The following is a 19,697-nucleotide window of genomic DNA, read 5'->3' as shown; positions in this document are numbered from 1 at the left end:
TCAAGGCAATTTAATGTGCTTTTTTACACAGAACGCCAAGCTAAGGAAACACAATTATAATAAAATGGCATAACACAAAATAAGTAAAAATGTATAGATAGTTACTGTGCAGAAGAGAGTGGAAAAGAGAAAAATAACTCAAAGGCAGCGGCAAACAGAAAGGTATTTAGTTGTGTTTTAAAATAAATAAGAGTGGCAGCAGACCTGCTGTTTTCTGGGAGTTCGCTGCAGATATGCTGTAGCCTGGCTAATAAGCCAGACCGAATCAGCCGTTGGCAAAAAAAAAATTGCCTGCCGGCGGATTACGGTCTGGAGAGGCTCAATTGTACGCCCATTTCCTACACCAGAGAACTGGTGTGGCCAATCAGGACACGGTATGCAATATGGGCGGGCTTTGGTACAGTGACGTTCAATGCTTGAGACCTTTGACTGACAGTAGCTCTAACCAATTGCGTCAAAGAGAAAATGTTTGAACCCGCCCCCCGGGAAACAAGATCCATACACAGCATCTCCAGACTCAAATACCACACGACAGTGTGATTTGAGTCTGGCTTATTAGCCAGGCTAGATATGCTGTGCATGAAAACAAAATGCTGCTTCCCCACGTTTATTTTTGGTCAGAAAGCAGACCTATCCCAGATGACTTGAGAGGTATGACTGAATGGTTCATGTCTGATATCGTACAAGATCAGACATGTATTTTGGCCCTAAACCAAAGCTTTATATGTAGACCAGCAGTAGTATTTTGAAATCATAGAGCTACTGGTGGTCCCACTCCCTTGTCTGGCCATTGTCTACCTCTGTTCTATGACTGTCCATATTATCCACCCACTCCTGTTATTAGGACCAGTGTTGGGGGACCCAGACATGGTCTGCTCCTCACCATGGGCCATGGTTGTTGCATAGATCTGCTATTTTCAGAGCTCAACACCTGAGCGCAATCGAACATAAAATGACTTATTCTACTGGATATCTACTCCATTAGTCCCTCCCTAACATTTTAGTCTAGTTTTTATTTGTTGACGAAATTGTCATATTTAGTCTTAGTTTTAGTCATCATAGCTTAGTTTTTATCTAGTTTCTTTTTTTTGTCAGTGAAAAAAAGGTAATCGACGAACATTTTTAGTCATAGTTTTAGTCCACGAAATCTGTGTGTGTGTGTGTGTGTGTGTGTGTGTGTGTGTGTGTGTGTGTGTGTGTGTGTGTGTGTGTGTGTGTGTGTGTGTGTGTGTGTGTGTGTGTGTGTGTGTGTGTGTGTGTGTGTGTGTGTGTGTGCGCGCGCGTGTGCGCGCGCGCGTGTGCGCGCGCGTGTGCGCGCGCGCGTGTGCGCGCGCGTGTGCGCGCGCGTGTGCGCGCGCGTGTGCGCGCGCGTGTGCGCGCGCGCGTGTGCGCGCGCGCGTGTGCGCGCGCGTGTGCGCGCGCGTGTGCGCGCGCGCGTGTGCGCGCGCGCGTGCGCGCGCGCGTGTGCGCGCGCGCGTGTGCGCGCGCGCGTGTGCGCGCGCGCGTGTGCGCGCGCGCGTGTGCGCGCGCGCGTGTGCGCGCGCGCGTGTGCGTGCGTGCGCGCCACAGTTGACGGGGATTCCCTCCACCCTTGGCAGCCTCCCCATGGTGGTGGTGAGCCTCCACCCTGGCCTGGTTTGATCTTTTCCCTTTTACTCATGGGGATTATGTTTTATTTAGTATGGTTATGTATTGTTGAGCACCATAGTGACCGCCGCTGACTCATAATCATGGAGCTCATATGCAAACAAAACACACATTTTAATAATGGCGATTGAAAAATAAAGCCGACATATTTGTACTTGCTGCCACGCCCCTGGCTTATCATTAAACGTACAACAAACCTTTATGGAGTTACATTGTTTAAACATGCCTTTAGTGGTTTAACTGAGTGGTGTAAAAATAACTCAAATTCTTAGTATCAATACCACAACGTAGAAATACTTCATTACAAGTAAAAGTCCGGAATTCAAAATTTACTTGAGTAAAAGTACAAAATTATTGGCATCAAAATATACTTAATGTGCAAAAAGTAAAAGTGCTCATTATGCAGAATGTCTCATTTCAAGTTTTTGAAAATGAATAATTAATAAGCTTTTGAAAATAGCCAAAATATTTATAGGGAGCTTGTATGTAAGTAACTAGTAAATACTGTTTTCAAATAAAGGTAGTGGAGTAAAAGTACAATATTTTCTTCAGAGATGTAGTGGAGTAGAAGTAAAGGTTTTGAAAATTGGAAATACCCCAGTAAAGTAAAAGTATACCTAAAAGATGTACTTAAGCACAGTATTTGAGTAAATGTTACTTTTCCTAGGTGGCATAGTTCGCCATTTACTCATACCGTTATACTTGCATTGTACTGTATACATTTCCCAGTTAATGGTGTGACTTGACACCATAGCAGCTTCTTTGTGTATGGAACTATCATCAGTGCGCGCGTCCTCGCTTCCCAAAGCCTTGCCCAAACGCTCACGTCACATGTTAACCCCTTGGAATCCTATATACCAGTGGTTCCCAAACTTTTTCATGTCAAGGATCCCCAAATTGACATTTATTAGCCCGCGGACCCCCATTTGAAAATATATGCCAGGGACCCCCATAAGAGAAGATATTTACGGCTCAGTGATTCTCAACCTGTTTAATTTCAAGGACCCTCAGTTTGACATGCATGTTAGTCTACAGACATTTCTATATCTGGGACCCCCAATTTATATAGTAAAATCAATGTTCATTTAACGATCTGAGAGTGTACAAATTGAACCAAATGGACCTGTTAGGGTCCATTTGGTTCCATTTGTAAACTCAGAGTTACAGACCCATAAGGGTCCATTTGGTTCCTAACTATCATTTGGCTGTGGACCCCCTGGAACTCCCTCAAGGACCCCTGGGGGTCCCCGGACCACACTTTGGGAACCACTGCTATATACTATACTTCAAATAGCAAAAATGGCAGATCTACAAGCTCACAATGCATCTCAATGTTGTGACGTGTTGTGAGCTTGTAAATCTGCTGTTTTCGCTGAACATTGAGTTATGACAAGTCTATAGAGGATATTAAGTGAGTGGCAAAGTGAGTTTAACGTCATTTAATGTCGTTTAATGCAATCAGATAGGATGTATCGGCTGTCAAGGCCGGAAAGTCGTTTTCTTTTTGCCACATTCCCGCATACTGTAACTTCCTGGTACGATGATGATGACATGCCGCCCACGCGCACACCCTCTATACTTAGTATTGGAAGTAATGGAATAGGGATTCTAGGGTTCAAGCAAGGGGCCAGTGAGGCTATTCAACGTTGAAGGTCTGGGCCCTAGTGGTAGGAGGAGGGACTACAGGCGGACCCGTGGATTCATGACCGGGAAACCCCGTGCAGCTGGGCTTTAACATTGAGCGCTCGGTTGCATACGTCACCCCGGACCTCAAAGTTGAGGTCCGGAGGAGGGACTTCCGGCAGTCTTCCGGGTGCTTCAAAACGCCACTGAGCAACTTCCACTGACATGAATAGCTGGGGGGGCGGAGCTTTGCGCCAGTTCAGTCTCTATCCTTTTATATACTCTATGGGTTCAAGCAGTTAAGAGCACTGGTTCTCAAAGTGGCATCTGAGGACCTCCAGGGGTCCTTCGAGGGGGTTCCAGGGATTCAACTAAATGATTGATAGTTTGGAAACAAATGGAACCTTACGGGCCTGTCAACTCTATAAGAGTGTGCAAATGAAACCAAATGGTTACATTTGTACACTCTCAGAGTTAAATGATGCTAATTATTCAAGGTTTTTACAGTGTAGATTTGTGGCGTCCTTGAAATGAAAAGCCACAAAGAGGTTAAGAGGTGTAGAAAGGGAAAGTGCTCAATGCTGACCCGGACTTTTCCGTTGAGGTCTTCCACTACACTCCTGTGTTGCAGCACTGTGTCAGAGTAGTCAGTAATGATGTCTCCAGTGGCCGGTGCCTCCACCTAGGGATGGGACCATAATCCTTATTATTGTTTATCGTGATAAAAAACAACTACAACAACAACAAAAAACACCTGTTTTACATAATCGTATTGCAGAGATTTTAATTTAGCGTGGAATTGTCCTACTTCAGTGCTTCTTAAAACTATGAAACAGTATTTAATAAAAACAGACTTGTAAAGAGCACTTGTAAAGAGCACTTTTGGTTTGGTACGCTCGTTTCACTCTGCACAAATCAAGTCGTGAAAAATAGCAGATCTACAAGCTCACAATGCATTGCGTTGGAACAACTGGCTGTGAGCTTGTAGATTGGCTATTTTTGGCAAATGTTCCCCCCAGAATAGGGAAGCTGGAGGTTCAAGTGGTTGACAAAAGTGCCATTTTAAGTTTCAATATTTGGATTATCGAGATAATATCACTAATCGGAGTAATCACAAATATATTTGCCACAAATAATGGTGACATGTCATTTCCATATGGTCCCGTCCCTACCTCCACCTGGCCCTGCTTCATCACCAGATGAACCATGATGTCCAGAAGGAAACGGATCTTCTCCTCACGAAGCCTGGCGTAAAAAGGAAAAAGTAACGCTGTGTTTATAGGACTCTCTTATGTGGGGTCAGCTCTATGTTAACCCTCAACCCCAGTGGTGGAAAAGGTACTCAAAGGGATAGTTCACCCTAAAAAATACTTATTGTCTGTCAATTACACACCCCATGAAGATTCTTTAGTTTTTGTCTCATTCCTAAACCAATAATTGCGTCTCCTGCCGGCTGTCATCAAATCATTGGTTTAGGATTGAGACAAGTAAAAGTAACAATACTACAATATAAAAATTCTGTTATAGCCTAAGCCAATATTCAAAATTTTACAAAAGTGTTTACAAAATGCCATTAAAATATTATTATAGTACCAAAGTAAAAGTATCGTATCGCGAAACAATGTGAGTTTGTAGACTGTAGATTGTCTGTTTTCGAATTGCCAAAATATGTAACAATGCTTAATCGGTTAATGAATGTTTTGTGTTAATAATTAAACTAAAGCATTCAAATAATTGCAGTGAAGTAACAAGTACATTATTTTCCTCTGAGATGTAGTGGAGTAGAAATATCATTCTGTTTTCACTGTTGCTACACTTATATATATAAACATAACAAATGTGAACACATAGTGATGTCAAATGACCAGATGAAGAGCCTTGGCTCGAAACGTCGTCAATAAATTTATCCTTTGGAGCATATGAGTGTGCGGCTTCCCTTCTCTTTTCCTAAGTTTCCACCACTGCCTCAGCCCCAGGTGTTGACACTAAGGATTGCCCAAATAAAACTTTCAGGCAGGTGGCGTTTGCTTTCAGGTTGCCCCACCAGGTTGCCCCACCCTCGTTTGAGAGGGGAACGCAACCGTCTATAAACACAACACAAGATATCTGTCTAAACACCTGAACGTGGCCAGAGTCTTCTGCTCTGTGGAATGTAAAATAAGAGCACTGTTCATTCTGTTTTCACTGTTGCTACACTTATATATATAAACATAACAAATGTGAACACATAGTGATGTTCATAGCTATACATGTAGGTTTTTGGAATAATCAAGGTATTTTTTTTATCGCACAGCCCCAGAAAGTAAAAAACGGTATTAAAGTATTAAATTGAGTGGTAATTCAATTTGTAATGGACACTTTACTTTTCGGGCAAGTAGGCATGACCTTTGGGCAAGTAGAACATGATCTGTACTTGCCAGATGGACAAGTGACTCTGAGACCTTAGTGTCAACCCCTCAGCCCTACAGTATCTCCCCTCAGTTTTGGGGTTGGGGTTGTGGTTGGAGTTGGGTATAAGCTTGAGGAAACATAGGGTTAAGTTAAGGGAATCTAGGTATGCACTCTTCGGGTTCTGTCGAGTGAAAATAGCTGATATCCAGGTGCAAGCTCGTTGCCAATCAACATGCCGCGAAGGTGATGTGTTGCGAGCTTGTGGATTGGCCGTTTTTGTACGACCAAGTATAAACAGTCTTCACTCTCTCAAATTAATTATGTTGGAGGAATTGGCTTCGTCATAACGTTGTTGTTGTTGTAAAGCACTTTGTAATGCAAATTTGAAAGGTGCTATATAAATAAAGTTTTATTATTATTATTATTATAACGTGTGTCACCTAGCAGTAATGCCCTGTCCTGCATCAGATAGGCTGCGTGCTGAACATAGCTAGGCTGCCCGGAACACTGACTGCATAGTCCGCTGTGAGTCAGAGCCAGTGGCAATTCGCTCCATATAACGCATTGTATTAATCCATGTTTTGAGAAACACGAATCACCATGTAAGGAGGCGTCATATACTCCGCTGTATAAACGTATCCTGGTGCCCAGAAACTCTGCTTAGTCTTAAGCCAAGGGGTGTTTATGTTTCATTATGCTCGACAAGGATGCAATCTGTTCCTTTAATGAGCTACTGTAGGATGAGTCAGTGCACTAAAGGTCATTCACTCAAGGAAGGTTTTATTTTTTTTATTTTTGAGCATGTGAATATCTTTGCTGTCAGGTAGAAACCAATGGTTACTTTTCAGGAAATTGAAAAAAGAACCTGAGCTCTAGTTATTATTTAGTCACAAGCTCTTGTTTTTCTTTTACTTGCATTTTCAAAATCTTTCAAAAATAGTGAAGAGCTTTTTTGCTACTTTTGTGTGACGCCGTACTATGACGAAGGCAGCTATTTAGTTAAGTTTAAATATGGAGATATAAGGTTTCTGCACAGTAACGATATCCTGTATCTAATGAAGTGTAGTCCAAAGGATATTATAGTCATAATGTCAAATATTTGCAAACTCAAGATGGAATTTAATTGAATAACTTTTACAATACTGCAATGTGAATCCTTTTTCCCCCAGCTGCTAAATAAGTAATGTAGTTACCAACAACTGGTTATGGTTGATTTTCAGTAGCATTTAACCTTTTACAACAAATTCATACCCATTAAGCTCGTCAGTTAGCATCTTAATTTGCTGTTTGGCGCCGTCATCATCATCAATTCTCTTTTGTAGGAAAGCCTGCATCTCAACAAGGGTCAAAGCCTTCATTTTGACCTACAAAGGACACGCACGAAAGATGTTCTCTCAGCATTTGCAAAATTTAAGCATTTCAGTTAAACACTTTCAACCTAACGCCCGCAGATTAAAAATAGCGAAAATAGATGTACAGCACAAGGTGAGCTTGTAGATAGGCTATTTTTGCTATACGTCATACGACAAACAATTTAGGTCTTGAGTGGTTCAAGGAGCACTTCAGCTATTTTCAAACCGTACAGTATATCTTATCTTATCTTAAAACTATAATGCCTTTTATGGGGCCCTTTTATGGGGCCCAGACATGGACGCTCACAGCACAGCATGAAAAGGCTCCGGATGGCGTCCACACAAGAATGCTACGAATGGCACTTTGGTGTCACGTGGGCGGACCACATCAGAAACGTGGACCTCTACGTGGACGAAGGATAAGTCTGGCAGGGCAGTGAGGGCACCGCATCAGGCACTAAGGCACTTGCAGCAAGCAAACTGACACAGTGGGAGTCAACCCAGGGCACAGCCAGGAAATGGGGTATGTGGGGTGTGGTTATGGGGTTGTAGTGGTGGGGGTTATTGTGATATGGGGGTGGGCGATTGTTGTGGTGCGTCACATTGTTGTGTAGATCGGCTATTGCTGGCGAAGTACCAAGTAGACCAAGTACAGTTGTATCTCAGGTCCGTTTCACTGAGGCTTTAAGTTGATTAACAAACGTAACTCCTACCAGGTGGAGATACACCTGATTAGTTTTTATAAGTGACAGAATCCATCTGAACCGTGAAATGATACACATGCTCTGTCTTCATAATGCAAGTCAAGGATAAAGGATTCCCAACCGCTGTTAATTATCATGCCTCATTTCCAAACCTCAGACATTCAAAACATCCGAAAACAAGCATTTGCAAAATATGCAGCCATGCAGAAGCACGTCGTACTTGTGTGGTGGTGGTGTTTATGTGAATATCCTGGCTAATATACGCAACAACGCACAGCGTGCTAAACAGCCTAGGGCAGGGGTTCCCAAACCTTTCAGCTTGAGATGCAAAAGAGAAATTTGGTGTTTCCCCAAGACCTCAAACGTACAAAAATACATTATGAATTAACCACTTACTGTATGCTCTATTTAATAGTGAAAATATAGCGACACATTTTAATAGGTCTACTGAGAATGAAAACATTCTTTGGAAAATGTTTGAACCTTGAAATAAACATTAAGGGACATTTACTCACAACCCACAAAAATGGGTCCCATTGTTTGGAAAATGGTCTAGGGCATAATGGAAAGTATTTACTATATGTTCTCACCTGGTGCTCACACTGTACTTTGGCTGTGCGGAGCAGGCAGAACTTCTCCCAGATGGATGAATCCAGGCCTTCAGGCATGTTCTCTGCTCCGTCCAAATCCCTCATTCCCTTCAGTGTCTGGCCGAGTTCCTCGGCTGCAGACCAGCCGCACACAGGCCCGTCTTTATACGGGTTGTTGCTGCTGCTGCTGTTGTTGTCGACAGTCTGAGGGCTTCTCTTCTGCAATCTGAGACACAAGACAGTGTCAAATAAACGCTGCACATTGTTTTTATTTCCTGCTTTTGAACCGTTAAGTATTTTTGCAATTCAGTTAAATGCATTTAATTTGTGACTGTGGCTGTTCTCAGTTAAAATTCTACCAACCTGGGTCTGCGCTTGTATAGCTTATACAGGTGATCAACGACGTGTCCAGGTAAATCAAAGAACTCCTTTCTGAATCCTTTATCCATAAGCTTGTGAGACATAGAGAACATTATTTATTGCATATTGGATTGGATTCAACCTTTTACTGTGTGGTACGTTGATATGACTGATGGAAATTTAGTAATAGGAATATGGATCTTAATGGGGTCTTGTTAGACTGTTTTAAATTATTATTATATTTGAGTAATACTTCCTCAATTTTGATAGGAAGTGGCTAATTTGATAATGATGAGAATGAGAAAGGTTGTATAATTCTTTGATATCAGAGTGAAACTCTGGAAATGTAATAATACCTTTAAAGTCATTATATTATAATTGGTGTTCCATCATAAAACCCAGACAGGGGGAATTTAGAATGCAATTTACCAAAATGGTTATTATACCCTTTTGAAACTAATGTTATAATGTTAAACTATATTAATAAACTTTTAGACTGTTAAGGTTATAAGGTTAAGTCTTTTAGATTGTTAAGTTTAAGATTTAGCCTTAACAGGAATACTTTAAGTTCACTACTTTGGATATAGTCAATGTGAGGTAAATGGTAATCATTTAGAAGGATAATCATTAAAAGTAGTTTTAGCTGTTTTAAAGACCAAGTAATCAGTATATATTTAGTATAAAACATAAAAGTGATAGGCAGTCGTAAGTTATAAATGATACACACAGAATAGTCAAAATGCATGAAAAAGGTATTACCTGAAATAATCGATGAAGCAGACACAAGAAATGGAGGAATTAAGGTAAAGTAATTTTAGTTTGATCTTAATTCAGGTTATTTCTTTGTTCACAAGTCTCAGATCACAGCCTCTACACGATACAGCAATTTGTCAAAATCAATGATGGAGGTCCTACTGTACAATTGTTATGAGTAGGATTATATAGTACAAATTACGTAGGAACAAGTGATGGATAAACACAAGTGTTCTCGACGTTCGTTTGTTCCTGACGTCAAAATAACTCCTTATACCCAAGATATGGTTATGGGATATCAAGTCACAAACACAGACGGACAGTCTGGCAAACAAATGTTAATTTGTCCCTGGTGTATAGTTTTGGCCTTCACAGAAGCCAGTCTGACCAAGAGCAGAGTTGAGGATACAATTCACAGAGTGAGAGACTAAGCAGGCCATGAGGTCAAGGGGTCATACAACAAAACGGTATATCAGAAATTATCTAACAATGACCCACTGCATACCACCATCCTTACCTTGTCCTCGGCCACAACATTGTCGTAGGACTCGCGGAACATTTCCACATCGTGTTTGTGTTTCTCAAGCTCTTCGCCAGTTTCATTCTGTGAAGAAAAATGCAAGTTATAAGAGATCTGAGCACATCAAGGTGACGGGTCGTCTCAAAGCCAAGGGAATTAAGATGCCATACACAAGTTAGTTCTTGCAATGCATGTCAGTCTATTTAGCGATGGGCAATTGATTTGGAATTTTTTAGAGGATGCCATTGCCCGGATAGCACATGCATGAAAACATCTGCATCACAGAAGCTGTAAATACCCGAGCATGACTGTAAGAGCTGGGTGTGTACACCACTGATTCTCAACATCGGGTCCGGAAACCACCAGGGGCCCAGATGGACTGTTACAGGTCTGTAACTCAGAGAACATACAAATGGAACCAATATTTTCCACAATATTTATCTGTGGAACCGAGTCAAACTAAACGGAATGCCTCAACTCCTACATTCCAAGTACTTGTCAGGGTGGGGGTTCTCCAGTTCAAATATGATTATTTTATGGGGCCACGGCCTGAAAAGGTTATGGAGCACTGGACTAATGCATAACAGACTGCAGGTGATTCAAATCACCTGGAAAATGGAACACAACAGATGTCTCAGAAGAATATGCCAGATCATCATTTGGCCTAATAACATTGAACAATGAATCCAAGAATGAACTGTACAAACAAACAGGGAGCCGGAGCATCGCCAAGGACATTACACACAGACGCCTGAGTGAGACGGCTAGAACATGTACTGAGGATGGAGCAGGACCGCGATGAAAGGTGGTTTAAAGATGTACACCACCAGGCAAAAGAAAACCTGGGAGGCCCAAAACCACCTGGCGCAGAACTGTGACACAACACACCTGTCCTGGGGAGAGGCGCAACATGCTGCCAGGGATCGAATAGAATGGATTTAAGCCTTATGTCCCATAGGGGACAAAGAGGAGTGAAGTAAGTAAGGTGATTCAAATGGAAAAGGTTGAGATTCACAGGGTTTATACCATATATAACTCGATGGTTTATACCTTGCAGGCTGTCTTCTTCTCAAGCTTGAGGCCGAGCTCTGTCTCTCGGTTGTTGATCTCTTCCTCTATGAGGATGGAATAAACCAGGTTGGCGATCTTCAGCTCTTCCTGTATGATATAGAACATCACACACATTGATAACAGCTCTTCCTGTGTGATAAAACATCACAGACATTGAGAACGGAACCAAGCCAATTATAGAATTTGCTGTCACACTCAGAGTATACTGTAGTAGGCTACTGTAGTAGGCTACAGACCCTGAGTTCTGGTTACCCTGGACTTTCTAAAGCAATTTCTTAAATAGTGAAAATAGCAGATGTACAAGCTCGCAACTCATCAAGCTGCAACACACTGTAAGCTTGTAGATCAGCTATGAGTTTGTTTTTTATGATGTACCTCCCCCTTGGGAGTTTCTGGTTATAATGGAAACCAAACAAAAAACATCCAAAAGAGCCAAAAGTCCAAAAGTAATATGTAACTTTTCTTTTATGAATAAAATGCAATTTTGTCCAATCTGTATGGTAAAGTATGTTAATGCAACATAATTTATACAATTGGGGTGAGATATTTAGATCGTGTCTCACCTAGACACAGGATCTGACACAAATTTTGACCTGAAGGTCAAGATTCAATTTATCCCCGAGCAAGCAGTCAGGCACTATTAGCTCAATGGTAAACAATCTGAGCACTTCCGGGTTCAAATACAGGGGAGAAGGGGAAAGTTACATCACAAATCAGCAGATTGTCTTTGAAGTACAATCACATTATAAGGCTACACCTTATAATATTAATCTCCTTTAAAATACAATAAAATTCAACGACCAAAGCCAGAGGACTGAGTAAAAGCCTGTCAACAAAATATGATGTGACTCATCATGAATCAAGCTTGAGTGTTGATGTATAGATTGATTTTATTGATACATATAAAGACATGAAACCTGCACACATTTTATGTGTGCGTGTAAGTCAGTGTGTTGGCTCACCTGACATATAACCATCTCAGATTTCACCTTCCTTTCAAATAGCTTTCTTAAGGTTTCGTCGAAGCCCTGAGTAGCATCTTTGATGGATCCCTGTAGCTTCTTCATTTCACTTTCAAGGATCTACAGGAGAAGAACATTCAGTCATCAATCATGTTCAGTTGTAATAAACAAAGTTTGTCCTCATGGTGAAGTCGAAATTCAGCCAAGCCATTGTATACCTTCCTGTATTTCTCCTTTTCTTCAATCAGTTCTTTGGTTTTCTTTTCATATTCTTTGGCAATCTTTTTTTCCTCTTCGTTCCACTGAATGTCTGGCTTGTTCAAAATAAACTGTGGCTCAGGTATGTCCTGCAAGAGAATATAATACACCTAGTAAAAAAGACACATTCAAATTACATGAACTATACACTGATGTAATAGGTGTGTCCACACACATTTACATATTTTGCATGTAATTAATTAATAATTATTTATAGCAGTTCTATGCAATAGACACTGTAAAATCACTTGTACTGCTTTCACGTGATCTGACCAAAAACAGGTTCCATCAATCATTTATCTGTCTGGATAGTAGCCATATCTTTGTTGCAGTGGTGTAGGCTACTGCAAAGTACTAAGTAACTAAGTACATTTACTCAAGTACTGTACTTAAGTATACTGAGGAATTCTTACTTCATAGAAGTATTTCCAATTTTCTGTACGTTTACTTCTACGCCACTACATCTCAGAGGCAAATGTTACACTTTTTACTCTACTCCACTGCAATTATTTGAAAACTTGAATTACTTTGTAGATTGTTATTAGAAAGGATACATTAACCACTTCAGCCCTACATCTGAAAATAGCTGATCTACAAGCTCACTTGTATTCCTAAATTGCAGTATTGATACTTTTACTTAATTAAAACAAATTGAGTACTTTTTCCACCACTGGTCACTAGACTCCATCAAAAGAGGAGGTGGAGGCAAGAAGGGGTACAGGGAGGGTGACGTGCTTTAGGGGCTGAGGTGGAGTCTGAAGAGGTGAGTCTTCAGATTACGGTGGAAAAGTGAGTCTGCAGTTCTGATGCAAAAGAGGAGTTTATTTATAGGAAGATTGTCTCTGAGCTCCTCAACTCTGTGCTTGAGAGTGGCGTCACTCCATAAACAACTGCCTTAAACCCCTGAGGTCAGCCAGGATCTCAGCATGAAGTTCACACTCCCCCATCTGGAAAGTATCTCTGTGATCCAACAGCTTTTCATCATTTGAACTGGGGGAGTTCCGTTGCTTTTAGTCAACAAATCTGGTGCTGTAACGCACATTTTATTCATCAAATACTAACACGTTTAACAAGTTAAATTGTGTTAAACAATAAAATACTATTAGGCACACTATTAGGAAACAAATCATGAAGTCTGAGGTGTATGGTACTACGGGTAAAGTTGGGTTATCTGCCGTTCTCTAATTTATGCAAGAACTTGTTTTTCAAACACCCTATTCCCAAAATTACATTGTATTGCAAAATAATCTTCTGCACATCAGCCTTATCCCAATAAACGTTTGGATGATTTGTGTGATTTCAACTTTGGCAAACCATTTTCAAGATGTCCTCTTTTTTCACTTCAAGCACCCCACCCATCATGCCACCCAGAGCCGTCTCTCTGATGTTGTCAGCCTGGAATTAAAGCAAAAACCAGATTAAAAACAGTCATTATAGAAACCACTTAACCCCAGCATCCATGTTTGTCGAAAACATTTGTAGCATTGGTGTAACTTTCGCACATTAGCAGATACACAAGTACATTTATTTTCTGCAAAGATATTTAGTGTAGAGCTAAATCAGAAAAGTCAAACAACAGCCCAACACATGTAAAGTGATATATTGTAGATACTAGATATGCTACCATGTCAGCCAGACGTCTTTGCTCTTCGGCTTTACGTAGCTCTTCTTTCTCTCGCTGCTCTGGAGTCAGGTACCTTTCTACTGTGATCTGTGTTGGGTCAAACAGGGGCGTGCACAGACATTTAGAGGGGCAGGTGCTCAAGGAAAAAAAAGGGCACCTTGTGCAGCGCGTGGAACCGGCCGGTTGCCTAAATAGTGTGGGATTTATAGATTCTGGGGACTAAATAATATATTAGAAGCTTTTTATTATTGATCAATGTCACCATGGTCCACATACTGTACAGTGTACACTGTACAAAAAAAATAAAAAATAAAAATAAAAGTTTTTTTTCATTTTTTTTTAAAGGGCACATTGCCAAAAGGGCAGGGGGTGCTCTAGCACCCCCTAGTGTCTATCTGTGCACGCCACTTGGGTCAAAGATATGTATGTACAACACATCTGTTAGTTAGACCAGTGGTTCCCAACCTGTGGGTCGGGACCCCCAGGGGGTTCCCCACATAATTGTTTTGGGGGGTCTCAATTTAAGACTTTTAAGACCTTTTTTAATACCTACAAAAAAGGAAAGAAAAGTAAAAAGACCATTACTGCATAAAAAGGCAAACTGGTATTGGCCAAATTGTCAAATAGACGATCTACAATCTTGTAGATGAGCTAATTTCACAAATGTATCTGTGGAATCGAGTCAAACAAAATGTAATGCTTCAACTCCTACAATTCCAAGTGCTTGTCAGGGTGGGGGGGTCCCGGCCTGAAAAGGCTGAGAACCACTGAGTTAGACCAGCTGCCACACATCATCTCATATCACCATGGGTAGCTGTATGGTGTGTTTCACATTTTTAATAGCTGTAGTTCACTATGTTTTGTTTCTTAACTTGATGGTAACATTGCCAAGAGCTTCCCATTGCAATATCTCACATATTGCATGAACTACGCAGTGATGTAATCGTACACGCACGCACGCACGCACGCACGCACGCACGCACGCACGCACGCACGCACGCACGCACGCACGCACGCACGCACGCACGCACGCACGCACGCACGCACGCACGCACGCACGCACGCACACACACACACACACACACACACACACACACACACACACACACACACACACACACACACACACACACACACACACTTTTTGCATGTTATTATTGCTATATTTATAACAGGGCTGCGCAATACATGAATGAGTTACAAATATTACTTACTGTTCACATTGTTCATATTGCTCACACCAATACTCAATATACACATTATCATTCATATTTTATATGTTTGTTATGTATATATTTTTTATGTTTGTTATGTATATTTACATTTTTACTATTCTGTTATACTTTTTTACTGTAACTAGGCTAAGTGTATTGTATTGTTTTCGTCAATGTGAGAGCAATGCTCCAAATCATATTCCTCTCATGGGAAGTTACGTGGCCAGTAGACCTAAACAGATTCTGATGATTACTTTATTACTTAATGAGGGTTACTTTAACCCGTTAAAACCGGGAAAGCGTCTGTGTATTTTCGTTTTTTGGCTGTTCAAAAATAGCAGATATACAAGCCCACAGCGTGTCACTTTGTGTCGGGCTGCGAGCTTGTACATCTGCAACTTTTTTACATTTAAAAAAAAATCTTTATAGTGATTTCAGAAGGCCTTTGTAGAATGGGTCTACTCTCCGGTCTAATTCTAAATGGGTTGACACAGACCACCTACTTGGTTCAGAGGAGAATCAGTGTTTCTAAGCAGAAGATAAAGAGTAAAAGCAGCAACAGCTCCAAATCTTTTAAGCTACTGGTTCTCCGCTTCGTCACAACGTCTCAACGTCTCAACAGGTAACACTAAGAATGTTACTGTGACGACTGGATTCTCTTCCCAGAGATTTAAAAATGGCATAACATGGGGGTCCGTGGCCTAATGCATATCAAACTGGGGGTCCTTGATATGAAAAGGGTTGCAGAACAGGACTCTCCATGGAGCACGACTGTGGATTTCTACTATATTATAATACACCAGTGCACCACTATACTGTATATATTTTCTTAATATTATTATACTATACCATTTATATACTATCTGACATTATTGTTATACTATATTATTATTTACAACCAACCCCCCGTGTCAAACTACTAAACTATGTCAGGCACGCTGCTGTGACAAGTAACAAAACAAACAGAATACCAGCGTTGACAGGTCCATCATCATCATCATCCATTTATTGAGGGCAAAAAAAACCAGGACATATTTCAGATATAAGCAATCGTCAGCCCTGAGGATGTTCATGGATGGACATGTTCATTTTCTGCCCTCAGTAAATAGAAGATGATGATCCTGTGAGTGTTGGCGATGGGCATTCTCCAACCACAAGCCCTATAGGCTGGTGGGTCTCAAAGTGTTGTATTAATAAAGACAGAAAAACGCCCAAAAACTATATATAAAAGGTAATCGACAATTGCAGAACAATTTAATAAATAATAATTGGATAGTTTCGTCCTGAAGTTACCTCTGAGTCTGCTGCAGTGAGCATCCTATGGGGTTGTTCACTGTCTGCCAGGCCAGGCTCCCACAGCACTCCCTGGAGGTTCAGATCTGCCATGATTTCCCTGATGCGCCTGTTTTTGTCCATGACGCGGCTGATCTCCTGATGCTTGCGTTTGTACACCGCCTCAAACTCACCGTTGAAAGCCGTCTTCACCTGATAAATGACTTCCTAGATGTGGAAAGATTGGGGGAGGAAGTAAATACCTCTGTTGTGAAATATACTGTGCCGGGGGGAATGTAGGTAAACAAAGTCAGGGTCAAAGCCAGATAAATTATTTCTCAAAACACTCCTTTTCTACATACAGTACATTTGTATCGTCTTTGCTTAATTTAATTGTTGTTTTGATATCCTTTAATTACAAGAACATTGTTTTAATTTTTTCAGTGCTCTAAAACTAGTTTGGGAATGCTATATAAAAATCATTGCTATGGTATAATTGATTGAGCCCATGAGTGCAAAGCTACTGTAGTATTTTAAGCATGTAGCCTACGCATGTAGGCCTACATATGCATGTGCCGTACTATGCACATCACTCAAATTATTGTCCACCAGAGACTGCTGATTACACCAAAACAAGTTCTGGCTGAGGGAGATCACAGCTTAGCAGCTCAACTACGCACACCTCTGGTTACCTTGTTACACTGACGAATTTGCATTTGCACGTTTGATATCCCTGCAGTGGTTCTCAACCTTTTCAGGCCGCCACCCCCCAGAATAATCATATTTGCACTGGGGACCCCCCACCCTGACAAGCACTTGGATTTATAGGCCTTAGTTTGACTCGGTTCCACAGATAATATTTGGTGTTGTGAGCTATTTTCAAGATATTTAGTTTATTTTATTATTTGACAATTTGGCCAATGTTTGACCTGCTTTTGCTTCTGCAGCTGCAGCAATGGTCTTTTGATATATATATATTTTTTTAGGTATTAGGTATTAAAAATCCTTAAATTGTCACTTTACTGTCATCTGGGAGGGACACCCCTCAATCATGTGGGGAGCCCCCTGGGGGTCCTGACCCACAGGCTGAGAACCACTGCTGTACTGTACCTGTAGCAGGGTTATCTGGTTGATCTTCTGCTCTCTGAAGTGCAGGTTGAACTGATGGTAAAGGTAAGGGTTTGAACATCCCAAGTGAGCGCTGAGACTCCCGCTCAGAGCGGCGTTCTCCACCTCCTGGCCTTCCTCCTCCTCCCGCTGCTCCTCATCCTCTTTTCCACTGACCAGTACACTGGACTTCTTCTCTGTAGCCTCTTCCCGCTGGCGCTGAATGTTAAGGGACAAATGTTTGCTTTATTTTTTTTAATTGAGCTTTTTTTTTTTATGCCCTGCTTTGGAGGTTTGTCTGTTTGTGTGAAAACAAACAATGATTTGATTGGCTGATCGCCTCACAGCGATGATTTGATTGGCTGATCACGGAATGTGATGTATAATGATGTATGATGTTAAGAGCGCCCCTCACTTCACACGAGGGCCATTTTTCATTTTTGAGCGACGCTAACGCCTGGCTTGGGTGACGTGGTCCTTTAATCCTCCTATTCACTCTGGGGGGAGTGGCATGTTTCCACTAACGGTTCAGGGACACGTTATGACTGTGGTACAGTATGTAATAAAAGGTGGAATGGAAGGTGGTCATTTCTCAGCCCCGAGAGCATCTCTTTTATCCACAGTGTGGTTCTCTACCAGTGATAACTCCTACTTATTCTGAACCACAAAGCTTTATAATTATGTAGAAAGGCAGTGGTGTAAAGTACATTACTCAAGTACTCTACTTGAGTACAATTTAGATTTGTCTTCTCCACTACTGTACATCTCAAAGTCAAATATTGTACTTTTTCTTTTTAATCCACTACAATTGTACAGTTGTAAATGTACTGATTTGGATTATTATTGCAAAACATACATAAACCACTTCAGCCCTATTTAAACTTTGCCTATTTGAAAATAGCCGATCTACAAGCTCACAATGTGTCGCATTGCGATGCATTGTGAGTTGTAGATCTGCTATTTTCAAAACATTTGTTTACATTTGAAAACTTGTGAAATGGGACCTTCTGCATAATGAGTACTTTCTACTTTTGGTTCTTTAAATACATTTTGATACCAATACTTTTTTTATTCTGGACATTTACTTGTAAAAGTCTGTGCATTGTTTCTACATTGCGTTATTGATACTTTTACTTAAAAAAATACATTTTAAAAAATAATACTTTTTTCACCACTGTAGATAGGTCATGAGTAGTAACGATGTTGAAAAGGTCAAACTTCAGACACACTCGCGGAAACAAACATTTTTTGGCGAGCATTAAATAACATTCCAGCCACAAAGTTGTTTTTCACTTGAACGGTTTTGGCCGCAAGAAGGAAGAAAACCAAATCCGACTCATAAAATTTGTATTGTCTTTTTAGAATAGGCTACGCACGTGCGCACACGCACAGGCACGCGCACACACACACACGTGCGCACGCTCGCATGCGCACACACGCACACACGCTGACTTTTAGTAGGTCTGACGTTTGTCACACTCAGCTTATATTATTTCTGTTTCAAATTAAGTTGATGGTTTTTGTTCTACTTTTTGGGGAATGTGGGGTGTGTTTGTCTCTCTATTTGTACAGTAGATGTCTTTTGTGTCCCTCCCCTATGTTTTGTTGTTTGTGTGATAAGATTGAGAAATACTAAAAGAAAATATATAAAAAGAAAGTCATAAAAATATGTGCCTTGTTGTTCAGCAGTGTTCAAAGGTATGTGAATCTCAGGCTTTGCCGTCTTATAATGTCAGACAGACGTGATACGGGTTTACCTATGTCAAGGACCCCTAATTAATATGCGTTTGGCTGTGGATCCCCATCTGAAAATATTTTGTGCCAGGGACCCCCATACAAGATTTGTGTTGTTAATGTTTTTTTTCAAACATATTTAAAATTGTTCACATTTGTTCAAGACTTTTTGAAAATAGCAGATCACACAATTCATCGCATATGACACATTGTGAGCTTGTAGATCGGCTATTTTCAAAATGCGTATCATCATGGTTGTAATAAGTGTCACTGTCAAATAGCTGTATAATTAATCTGATAGTACTCATTGCATTGTCTCTCCAGCTCTTTATTAAACAAAGGATGGAGAACCCATTTTATTAAAAAAAAAAAAAAAATTGGAAGGATGACACAAAGAAATGAGCAGACAAATCAGAACTGGAACACTATAATAATTAAGCTGATGAATGGGTATTGGGTATTCTGTCCTGATTGGCTGAAAATGTATTTTCTGTTTATTAAACAGCTGAAGAGAC

The 19,697-nt window shown here is 40.8% G+C and overlaps 1 protein-coding gene across 1 annotated transcript in view; it reads right to left on the bottom strand.

The window, feature by feature from the left end:
- cfap43 (cilia and flagella associated protein 43) overlaps nucleotides 1–19,697 on the bottom strand; it is a gene marked incomplete at its 5' end in the record, with an annotated part of 47,518 nt that overhangs the window by 11,624 nt on the left and 16,197 nt on the right. Inside the window, 13 exons of the mRNA XM_079511810.1 lie at nucleotides 3,857–3,952; nucleotides 4,443–4,515; nucleotides 6,913–7,025; nucleotides 8,308–8,533; nucleotides 8,671–8,759; nucleotides 9,938–10,024; nucleotides 10,991–11,098; nucleotides 11,974–12,093; nucleotides 12,192–12,320; nucleotides 13,546–13,626; nucleotides 13,856–13,942; nucleotides 16,363–16,569; nucleotides 17,452–17,667. Coding sequence (XP_079367936.1) covers nucleotides 3,857–3,952; nucleotides 4,443–4,515; nucleotides 6,913–7,025; nucleotides 8,308–8,533; nucleotides 8,671–8,759; nucleotides 9,938–10,024; nucleotides 10,991–11,098; nucleotides 11,974–12,093; nucleotides 12,192–12,320; nucleotides 13,546–13,626; nucleotides 13,856–13,942; nucleotides 16,363–16,569; nucleotides 17,452–17,667 — 1,632 coding nt within the window. The remainder of the gene's footprint in view (nucleotides 1–3,856; nucleotides 3,953–4,442; nucleotides 4,516–6,912; nucleotides 7,026–8,307; nucleotides 8,534–8,670; nucleotides 8,760–9,937; nucleotides 10,025–10,990; nucleotides 11,099–11,973; nucleotides 12,094–12,191; nucleotides 12,321–13,545; nucleotides 13,627–13,855; nucleotides 13,943–16,362; nucleotides 16,570–17,451; nucleotides 17,668–19,697) is intronic.

Source organism: Electrona antarctica (genome assembly GCF_951216825.1).
Source record: "Electrona antarctica genome assembly, chromosome: 10".
NCBI classification, from domain to species: Eukaryota; Metazoa; Chordata; class Actinopteri; order Myctophiformes; family Myctophidae; genus Electrona; species Electrona antarctica.
The sequence above is the reverse complement of the archived record's forward strand: the minus strand, read 5'-3'. Positions and strand labels throughout refer to the sequence as shown.